The 11,858-nt window shown below is 39.9% G+C and overlaps 1 protein-coding gene across 7 annotated transcripts; it reads right to left on the bottom strand.

Moving 5' to 3' along the window:
* Positions 1-379: 379 nt before the first annotated feature.
* LOC135234354 (suppressor of cytokine signaling 2-like) lies at positions 380-5,835 on the bottom strand. Of its 7 annotated transcripts, none has more exons than XM_064298868.1 (4): positions 5,656-5,835; positions 5,012-5,177; positions 3,804-4,081; positions 380-2,976 (listed from the first exon to the last, which is right to left on the bottom strand). In XM_064298868.1, the coding sequence occupies exons 3-4, from the start codon at positions 4,072-4,074 to the stop codon at positions 2,462-2,464; spliced, it is 786 nt and encodes a 261-aa protein (XP_064154938.1). In that variant the 5' UTR covers positions 4,075-4,081; positions 5,012-5,177; positions 5,656-5,835; the 3' UTR covers positions 380-2,461. The 7 variants fall into 7 exon arrangements, with proteins under 7 accessions (XP_064154938.1, XP_064154940.1, XP_064154937.1 ...); XM_064298870.1 differs by having other exon boundaries at positions 5,012-5,127; XM_064298867.1 differs by having other exon boundaries at positions 5,665-5,835.
* Positions 5,836-11,858: the final 6,023 nt, after the last annotated feature.

Genomic DNA, 11,858 nt, shown 5'->3' with positions numbered 1-11,858 from the left:
TTATCTGTCATGTAATACAGACTCTAAGCTAAATACATAAGCTAAATTATCTTCATATTATTTTATGGTATTTATTTGGTAGACATACCATTTTTTCTGGTGACTTATAGATTAACATAATCGTATAGGTACAAAACCAATTGTCTTCATGTGCTTTCCTCTTAAGCATTGCTAAAAGTCAATTAATTTGCTGTTTGATTGCTTACCCTGCTGTTTAGAGGAGAAATTGGCATAGCTTAGCAATGCTTTTAGTTTAAGGCTCAGAAGCAGACTGCCTAGATTCCAGTGTTATATAACGTGACATTACAGTATATCCTTCACGTCACACAAACACTTAACATGTGTACACACTCATATACACAATTTACTCAAATGGAAATATGTTTTTGGTACCATTTATTTTAGGCAGAAAAATGAGCTACAGGCATTTCACCACAGCAATCAGCCACATTTCCTATGTTCAAGCACTTCAGCTTTAACAGCGCAAGTGAACAGCTGATTCAGGAAGATATTTCACGGTCTTCTTCGAAAGCTCGTGTTAACAATTTCCACGAACTGTACGTTTAGTCAGCACACCCATTTTGGAGATTGTGTCCTGCCTGAACATGTTTTCACAAAATTCCAGGCTCTATTGAACTGAAAACTGCACACAATCGTCATAGAAGAACAGGCTGAATTCATTTCAGTTAACCCCTTCCTGGTCTGGAAGGTAGTACACACTCCAGAAAGTATCTTTGCTTTTTCTTACCAGCCCAAAAGGCAAATAAGAGATTGTGAACCTATACTAACCAAAAGTTTGATTTTGAACGGTGCTGTTGAAAAAGAGGAAACAGCCGGCTTGCATAGAGTAAAATGTTCAGAGTACGCATGGTCATGCTCTGGTCCAGGGGAGGACCATATGTCATGCTGTTAGTGGTGAATTAACACCAGACATTTTACCCCACTTTAAAACGAAGGCTTCGTAACTACACCTTAAGCCAGCGTAGAATAACTTTCGACATAGTGACCGCAGGCTGACAGACAAAGCCCATTGATACTGGATGCCTGCTGAGAACTTCTTGTCATTGCATTCCTAGCTGTGTACAATGACACTCCCAGTTCTGACACTCCCAGAACACACTGAGCCGCTCTGCCGGCCTAATCATATCCTTGGAGGTAAACAAATCACGTAGTTGTTTTCTGACAGAAGATTTAGTTTAACTAGAACCATAAACCTCTGCATATGCCTTTCAGGGTATGAGGGGAAAGATGGAAGGGTATCGGGTTGATCACCGCCGTAAGGCAATCTCCTCAGCACCACTGGCACACAGGCGAGCAGGGTCACAGGCTCGCTCCACAGAGGACATAAAGGCACGACCACGACAGCTAGCCCAGTCCCCTACAGTTCCTCACCTTATATGGAGAGGTCCCTCTGAGAGATTCCTTTATTGACTGTGTGAACGTGCCTCCTCTTGGCCATTCATTTCAGTTAACTGGCTACTGGGCATAATATCAGATAAAGTGGCTCAGACAACCAAAGACGTTTTTAAAACTTTAGGGCTCATCAGTTCCAGAGCTAGACTGCCTGACGGCCACAGGATGTGCAATGAGTTCAAATCAGTTGTAGAACCAGAGGGAAATGGAGTTCATAGCTGAATAATGATTTTTTTTTTTAGTTTTTAAATATTGGATACTTGAATATACCTGTAAAAATTACAGTATTTCTAAAAAAATGCAAATGCTATTAACATAAATGCCACTAACTGCAAGTTTCGTTTGTAATGAGAACATAATATATTTTAATCATTTCAAGAACTGAATGCCTTGCAAAATAAGTGTCTGCATACATACTCCACTCTTAGAGGTACTCAAATTTCAAGTACGTACCAGTATGTGTATCTGCTCTACCATATTATACTAGATTTGAAACAGTAAACAATTTGTTTATAGCATTTACTATTGCTACATTATTCATTAAATAGTTCTTGCCTTGTGATACTTACACAAAACTTGTTTATTTGGCCATACATACTGTATTTGCAAATGGTTATATAAACCATTTCAAATACAAATCCATCAACCTGACATTCTTTTTCCTCACAAAACTCTAATAGTAGAGAGCACATTTTTACCCCTACTTCTTAAAAAACAGGACAGTGGGTTAAAAAAGCACTTCCGTTCCAAAAAGGTGTCAACATTTTCAAACAATAGCAGTTGTTCAAGAACTCCCTTGATATATTTATTTCCCCTGCGGGGATTAAAAAAATACAACGAAAAAAACAAAACATATTTTGGCCCTGAACATTACAAGAAAATCCTTACAATTAAGGATATGAAATCCTTTAAAAATGTCTTGCTGTAGATCAGAGAGGTCACAGCATTGGTTGAAAAAATAAGGGAATAGCCAACCTGTGTCTCTCCTCAAGCCGTCATCAGCTCAGTCAAACGTGCGAGTGTGAGAGCGACGCAAAGTGACGGGGCGCTACAGCAGAAAGGGGTACTCCAGCAGGTAGCCCTTCAGCCTGTCCGGCAGGGGCAGGTCCACATGGCAGCGAGAGTGCCGGTTGATGGCGATGCGGCACAGGTGCTGGAGGCTGGGGGCCGACTTGTACAGGGGCCGGGTCAGCCTGAGCTGGAGCGTGCTCTCTGGGGCCGTCGGTGCCTCCGGGGCCTCCTCGCCCCCCGCCTCCTCCTCCTCCGGGGCTCGGGCCTGCTCCTGGGGACCGGCGGGGCGGCGGTGGGCCATGGCGTAGTGCTGCACCAGCTCCACCACCCCCTTGAACTGCCGCAGCCTTGGCCGGGCCATCACCACCGAGTCGAAGCCAAACACCCCGTCCGAGTGGGCGATGCGCAGGTGGGTGGGCCCCAGGCTGGTCTTCACCGACAGGGTGAGCCGGTACCCGGGATTGGAGCTGTCCCGCAGGAGGAAGGTCCCCTCCATGACCTCTGTCAGCAGCTGCTTGGCCTCTGCGGCAGTGATGCAACCCCAGTACCAGCCTGCCCAACATGCAAAGGAAGTACATCACCGATGCGTAATGAGTTTCAGACCCAAAACGGTTCATAGCTGCACATCCTGATGCCTTAGCCTTATAACATCCTCCAGTGATAAGTAACAGTGTGTAATTAAAGCATCCTTATCAAAGTATCCTACAAGTTCTTGTTCCATCCATCCATAAACTATATCCAGATTACTCCTGGTCAAGGTCACAGGAGGTGTTGGAGCCTAACCCAGCATGCATTGGGCGAGAGTCAGGAATACACTCTGGAGAGATCACCAGTCCATCACAGGGCACACACACCATTCACTCACACACTCATACATAAGGGCAATTTAGACTCTCCAATTAACCTAACCCTACATGTCTTTGGACAGTGGAAGGAAACCGAAGTACTGGGAGGAAACTTGGACAGAAAGGCCCTGGCCGAGATTCTAATCAAGGACCGTCTTGCTGTGCAACTCACTGCACTACTGTGCAGCCCATCCTTGTTCCAAAATTCGTAAATTATTTTAAATAATAGAGCCAGTGGTTTACCAGATCTATTGTTTTTTTCAATCTAATTTACGAGCGGAGTGAACACTTCGGCAGTAAATCAACTCAAGACAACTGACATTTTGAAAAAGCATCATGATACAGGCTCGATACACTTTCCAGACTTTTCTTATGAAGCAAAAAGTTTTTATAACCTATGAGCATATTATTTGATCATGTCGAATGCCTACGTGCAGTAACAATAATTTTCTTTGAGCTTTAAATGTTATTTACTACGTATTTTCTTGTCGACTGAATTATTAAATGACAAAAACAACAGCAGAAGAAACTCACCAGACTCGGCAAGCTGGGCCATCGCACCCTCCCCTCGAAACGCATCCTTAGTGGATTCTCTCTGCCGTGGTTCCAGTCCGGGGTCTTTGAGCCGGATTGGGATGAGGGATTTCTCGGGTATGAGGTTTGGAAGAATCATCCGTCCCGTGTTAACGGGAACACCGGCGGGCTTGTGCACTGCGCGTGTGTCCGGGGTCTCTACCCGACCCTCAGCACTTCGAGTTCGTGTATCACTTTCCCTTGTCTGCGAAACACACTGTGTATGCCCCATCCAAAGCCTAAAAAAAAAAAAAGCACACACACATTGCGTCTTTACTGCGATTTTCTAGAGGCTATGTGTCACCTGCAATTTGCTAAAGTGTTATATTTTTTATTCTATGACATTAGGCTATAGTTTAAGCTAATATTATTATTATTATTATTATTAACAAAGGTTTTTTGTTTTGCTCATTTCAGACACAGCCTAAAGCAGCTGAAGGTTTTGGCGATTATTGTGGTGCAGGCTATACTAAACTGCCTTTTTTTTCTTTTCTTTTTTTTTTTTTTTACAAAATGAATGACGAGAAATCATCTCTACTTAAGTATATGAAATTCCACATGCAACTTGAATGATATCCCTCTAAAGAACGTCTTGGTCTATATCAATTGGTTATTGTCTATTTGTCTGTTCATTTTTCATTTGTAGGCTATTTAATTGCCTATTACTGGCTGGTAAGTCAAACGGAACATGCCTCGCATAAACTACAGACTGAATTAGGCTACAATTGGAAACCATTTAGCGATCCCTTTAACCATTAGCAGCAAAACGGGGAAAATGCGTTAGGCCAGTTAAGATCAGACAAGGTTAGGCTACTTGATAGGTTATCATAATTTACAAAATTGTTAATTAGTTGCTGTCTAGAATGCAATGCTTTAACAATCACTTAGTAGTTTGCGAGACGGCCACGATACTTAATCGTGAACATAACCTACAATTTACCAAACATGACCGCATGATCATTAGGCAATGCTTCGGTGCAAGCATGGAACCCATTTTAAACGTAGGCAATTCATGAAATTTATTTTCATACCAAATAACCAACAGTTTAATTACGGAATTATATCTGGCACAGACATAAAACTCACTAAAAAGCTGACAGGAGGTGAATGACCTTAGCCGAACATATGAATTCTTAAAAAGTAATAAGAATCACATTTACCTAGCTCACCTTTTAATTGTGTTTCATTAATCCGCAGGATCCTGAAGCGTTCAAGAAGTTTTCAGTTTGCGATGCTTACAGGCTGCTTCAGGGTTCTTTCGATGTTACACCCTCAGTTCCGTGCACTCCATGCGAACGACACCAGCGAATTAGATAGCTTGCTAAAGCTCATCCGCTGTGGGGCGAATAGCCCGTAGGTTTTAAGTCTTAATATGTACGATAGTTTAAGAAAGCAAGCAGTGATTCACCTCGAGTTTATAAACAAACAACAACAGCATATTTCTCAAAAATGTACACACAAATTCCGATGAAGATAAAGTATACAAATAAAAACCACATTCGAGGCGACTCAAAATAGAATAACAGCTGATTTAAATTCGATAAATCAGTGAACTACGACCACCGCCACTTGAACTACGATCACCCACAATTTAGCACAATCGTAAGGAAAGAAGAAAGCTATTTGTGAGCGACAGTTTCTTATGCTTGCCAGGCTATTAGTTGTACTTTCAACGTTTCATAATTGTAGTCAACTCTTCCGAGTAAGCGTGAGCTATTTTAAGTTTGCTGATTAGTCATATTTTTGGATTTGCCTTTGAAATATGAAGGTTATAAAGATCATGAAAAAGTACAATTTATTTGCTTTCTATTACCCAACTTACTGGTCTCCGTCTGTTTCATATAATAAGTCACTCAGTCTTTATACACTTCTTTTTTTTTTTACAATGTTTTCCCTTTACAAACCAGCGAACCACTTTCCAGGAACATTCGCAGAAAGGCAAGTCACGTGTGAATGATTTGTTCTGGCCCAGCTCCACCAATCCGTAGCTCAGACGATGAAGTCACGGAGTGCATTTTCGCCCATATTAAATGATCTGGTGCAGGATACTCCTGTTCACTGTTTGTTTAAATCAATGAAAGGGTTCACAGCGGGCATAGATTTACAGTATCTATTCTCAGTTAGCAAACTACCTGACTCACCCTAAGCTTTTGGTAGCCTACATTTTTTTAAAACGCGAAACTGGACCATCTAGATGTAACGGCCAGGAAATACATCTTCATGAGCACAGGTATTAAAGAAAACAGAGTAAATGCGTCATTACAAATTAGTATAAAAGACAACGCAACAACAGTAATTTGACGCATGGCTAGCTGAAAAAAGCAAGAAATGCAGTCCCTGATCCAAACACTGGGGAGTTGGCTTCAGCCCAAATCTTTCTTGCACGCAAACACGCGCTTACACGTAGTACAATACATTACTGTAGCTGCCATGCGTAGATAAAAAAATGATGTCAAAATAATTTATGCGCAGTCACTCTTTTAAATTCATTGCTCAAATTCACACAAACATGTAAGCAAAAAAGCCACGAAAACATTTTATTACTAAATATTTATGATATCACTAAAACGCGTTTTACAAATACTCTTTTTTTAAAGACAAGATGGTAAATGCATCTACATATTAGAATTATCTTTGGAAAGTGATTTATAGTTAAGTCAAAACGAAAGGCAACAATTAAACTGTAATTCACATACCGATTAAATGTACTTTGACCTAATTGGACCAACATGGAATACTGGGGCATAGGTGGGAAACACACACCATTGTAGATTGACTGTTGTGCATTGTTCCATAATCAGCCAACTACCACTGACCTACCGGTTACAGCAAACCATTTTTTTCCAGTATTGTTAGCATTAATCTGTGATATATTGCAATGTACTTCATCGGCAGTCTTCCATATATTTGTTTTGGATAGAATAAAGTTACTCACCATTTTAATATTAGTTGCCATCCTACACTGACAAGAAAATGGTCCTTATAATAAGATAATAACAGCATCATACAGTAAGACATATGGTTGTGTTTGTATGCTGAAAAGCAGACATGCAGAGCTGGTAGTCTGGAGGGATTCAGCTCTTGCCCTTTCACCTGGCACTGTACAATGCTTTTTTTTTTCTTTATGGTCAAATGAGTCCTCCTTCACCATATTCTCGACAAGTAGGCGAGTACGAGTATGGAGTACACATACATGCACTCATACATGAATGGTACTGGCCTGTGTGCTTGACCCCTACAGTGAGGGCGTCCAGTGGCTCTGTTATACTATGGGGCATGGTTTGGGTCTACTTGTCCCCTTAGAGGGAAGGGTCACTGAAAATCAATACAAAGTTATTCTGAGTGATCACCTTTATACTATGATGAAACATTTCTATCCTGATGTGAGTAGTCTCTTCCAGGATGACAATGCCCCCATCCACAGGGCATGAGGGGTCACTGAATGGTTTGATGAATATGAAAATGATGCAAATCATATGCTATGGCCTTCACAGTCACCAGATCTCAACCCAAGTGAACAATTATGGGAGATTTTGAACCAACGTATTAGACAGTGCTCTCCAACACCCTCAACAAAACACCAAATGAGGGAATATTGGGAAGATGGTGTTCCATCCTTCCAGGAGAGTTCCATAGACTTTTATGCCATAGAATCTATGCCAAGGAACATTGAAGCTGTTCTGGAGCTCATTATGCAGCTCACTATATATAGTGAGCTGCATAATATTTGGGACAAATACTTATTGCAAATACTATACCTCTTGGTTTCACCACATAGAAATTAGAGCACATTTTTTACATGGTCCCACCCATCGCATTGGACCATAGGTGTTTATGAGTCAGGTGTGTTCAATTGCTTCCTTAATGCAGGTATAAGAGAGCTTTCCATATCTAGTTGTAATTTTAGGCTTGATGCTTGGAGTCTGATTGATTTCAATTGAGAGGACTGTGCTGTTATGAAGACAATCGTGAAAATAAGAAAATAGCAGTGGAGATAGGCCAAATTGCTACAAATGAATCTTTATTACCAATGTTGGTCTAATTAAATAAAAATCATGATTAACTTAAAACAAAATTTCAACTTGCCCTCTCACAAGATGCATGCATGCAACCTCAACAAAGTTAATATGCCCTTTTTGATGATATCATAAATCATTGCTAAATGTTATCTGGGGTAATAGACAATTAAACTTGTCTATCGTGTAGGAAAACACAAACCAATAGCAGCTCGTGGGTTACATATAAGAAAGGCTGAATGTTACTAATTAATTTATGTTTTTATTTATTAATTTTTTGTCAGTTTATATATGTGTTTGTGTTTATTGCTGCACTATTATGCCCCCCCCCCCACCACCACCCTGTATGTGTATTACTACAGTTCATTGAGCTTGACCAATGTGGCTTCATATCATTTAAATACTTGATCAACCATTAGCTTACCCTCCAATGAACCTGCAGAAACAGTCCAAACACTGGCTCCCAAAGAAGGCCTACCTACCACTAATAATTAACAGTGCCAATGTACAGACATCTGTTATGCTCTTATAAAGAACTCATGAATGTTGTTACACTGAAACTGAGTGTAACAATGCTGACAGAGATGATTGGAACCAAACAGCTTAGCAATCAGAAGAACAGCTGGAGCAGACAACGAGATTACCAATTTTCTTCAATTAAATGAACAATATGGGCATTTGTATACTCAGTTTTCATGTTGAAGCACATGATCATTGGGCAAGCTTTAGATTTTGACTGATAGTCAAACACTGGGTAATAAAGCAATACATCGATAAGCTAAAAATCTTGATAACCTAGCAACCAATGAGTGCTGTCTCTTCAGCTGTCTTTGTCCAACAGTGTGCCGAAGCTGGCAGTTAATGCAGGGCCGATTTTGGGTCTATTCCCAATGTTAAAAAAAAGATTGCAGCAGCAGCTGACGGGCTATTGGGAAATTGTAATGCATTCTAAGTTCATTGCTGGTTTCTGGTTGATTAGCAAGCACTGGTTGATTACTGCAGTCAGTTACAACCAATCTTTGCCTGACAGTTTGCTTTATAACCGTGGGCAGTTTTCGAACAAATCAATGTAAACACAACCAAATGTACTAAAGGCAGCTTTTGTTATTTCTGTTTGGTCATTGATGGCATCCAGTGATCTTACAGCCTTTTTTTCTGTCCCCACTCCAAAAATGCACATTTATTTGTATTATAGTGTAAACCTTGTCTTTTGTTGATATAACATGCATGCCTGTAATGTGCCAGATCTGAGCCCAACAGTATCCTTTTCTGCATGTAACAGCATGTGAGGGACAAAGAGTTTTCAATAAGCTTGGTGATTATTCAACATATGAAGAGTTAAATCTGGTTATATTCACATATACAAGGACTAACAGGACTGACACTGTAAGATTAGCTATCATCAGACTTGTGCAAATGCAAAAGTATTTGATCGTGTATTTTAAGCTATATTTTTGCATGTACAGTTAGGTTCAGAATAAAGGTGCACAAAAAACTGTAGAAAACAAAGGACAATAACACCTTTCCTGAGATATATTACTCAATAAAAACAAAACAAGTTTATTTCAAATAATAATTATATTAAAACAAAATTATATAAATTCTCCACAAATTTGAGCATAAAATATTGTTTTATATATACTGTAAGTGATTATATAATATCTGAGTTTACATAGCTTCATTTTCATCAAAGATGCCAATACTTCCAGACTTGACTGTATTTGATTCTGGAATTGTTGTTTGTATTTGTAGTATATAAATACTTTCCCCAAATTATTTTTCATGCCCAATGTTGCTTTTCTAAAGCACTAACAGCAATCACTGTCCACTAACCTGACTCTCATAACTGACTGTGAATGTGTTGGAAAGTTGTATTGAGTTTTTCATAAACATACAGTAGATGTACATTTTCATGTTATGTTTGTTGTTGTTCTATAATAGGTATCTGACTATATGCCTAGATACATTCCTTAAATTAAAAATATACTTTGTTCTTTTGCAAAGTAAACAAACCAGCTATCTAACCAGTAAATCTCCTTTTGCCTAATTTAGATTATTTTTATTTTGATCAGCTCCCAGCTGCCTTTGACCCTGGCTGTTTTTCATGGCATGGCCTTCATTAAATGAAATTTATGGTTCATTTGTCTTACAATATTGATCAAATTAGTTTTTGATCAGCTTTTGTGTTCCCAGCATCAGCTGCCTTCACATGCTGGGCATAAACAACACCCTATGACACTTCAGTATTTCCTGGCACAATAATAACATTTCAGATTATTTATACGGCGAATTCCGTATCATTTTATCATTTAATTGTTGAACATAGGAGTGGACAGTGGACAAAACAATCTGAAAAGTGGAAAGTCTAGCATCAAGCTGAACAAATAGGTCTTATTTTTTAGGCGATAGAATATTTTTTCCCTGTGCCTTATGGACCACCTTGCCTGTACACAGTCCCGATCATAGCTGTATTTCCGATAACCATTCCCAAAAATACTGGCAATCCCTATACCAAAGACATGAAGCCATGAAGGATATAGAAAGGAGGAGGGTGAAGGTGAAGGAGGCAATCTGTTGTGGCTATGGTAAATCAGCTAGTAATAGCTAAATGTGGATGTTGTCGCCATGGTGACACCCACCCCCTCAGACGCCATGGAAACACAGATGGCAACTGTTGAAAGAGTACCATGGTTGTGACATGTTCATTTCCCCTGTTAAGGCTTCTTATTGCGGATGACCCAGGAAAAGCCATCAGAATGGCATCAGCAACAGCTGTTGACATGCCAGCATTTGCAAATCGGAACAATGGCAGTCCGGTAGCGGCAGCACAATTTACATGCTATTTTCCCTTCTCTCAGCACCTGATTCTCATCATGACTGCCCCTTAGCTAATGTCTGCCCACTGTTTTTTTTGTTTTTTTAGCATATCCTTTACTCAAAGTGTACACCAGCTGATATAGGTAGCCTCAATGTTGTGAACTGCATATAAAATGGTAACTCATGATTGATCAGTAGTGTACATACATTTGCACCCCAGCCATGTTTTTGAAAGGTTTTACACACAGCAACTGTATTTAAAAAAAAAAAAAAAAAACATTTTTTAAGTGAGCAACTTACAATCAGTTAACTAACTGAATCAGTAAGCTGAAACAGTATAAACAACAAACAGACATAAAAAGTTGAAAATAGTCTACTTCAGGCAAGAGCATGAGCTGCCAGAATCAGAGTTCCCACGTCTCATGCATAAAATGTGAGACTGAGTCTCAGTCTCTCTCTCACAGGCCCATGCATCCCATGCATTTCAGTGGCAGCCACAATGCTGGGTCTGCAGCGTCACAGATGGCGAGCTGAGCGTAATTTTAAGGCAAAAGCAGCCTGAATGAATCGCATCCGCTGCACCACATTCTTGGTTGTCATTTCACCTCACCACTCCCATTGACAATGTACCATTTTTCTGAAGCCATGGGTGTTGTGAGAAACATGTGTAACCAGATGATTTCACTTAACTGATTAGAAAAGTATTGTATGTTTTTAACACTGGTTATTTTGGTTCATGAGAATTGCACAGTAGGCTCTTCCTGTGTGAAGTTTAACATAGTTAAAAAGGTTACTTCCTTTTTGTTTTTACTAATGGTCCAAGGATTTTGCTGGTCATGTATGTTGCTTCAGGTCATGCATATTCACTCCAAGTAAGGGGGTTAGATTTTTTCTCATCTTTTTATCTGAAAAGCCTTCATTGTTTTGCCTCATCTGCCAACATCAACATTTATTGCAGATCAGACTGCTGTCTACAATAAAGACAAGGCCAACTAGCCAGACCCCCTTCCCACCATGCCTGATAATTTGGCCTGGTGACTAGATGAAGATTCAGTATTTTGCCAATGAGAAGTCCCTCTCCAAGCAGGGAAAAAGGAATGGACTACAGCAGGCAGAAAATCCAGTTCTTTTGAAAAGATGACCACGATCGCCATCATGTGGAAAAGTTATGCAGGTGCAATTC

This window comes from Anguilla rostrata, chromosome 11, assembly GCF_018555375.3.
Source record: "Anguilla rostrata isolate EN2019 chromosome 11, ASM1855537v3, whole genome shotgun sequence".
NCBI lineage: Eukaryota > Metazoa > Chordata > Actinopteri > Anguilliformes > Anguillidae > Anguilla > Anguilla rostrata.
Note: the sequence above shows the minus strand (reverse complement) of the source record. Positions and strands in the feature narration are given on the sequence as shown.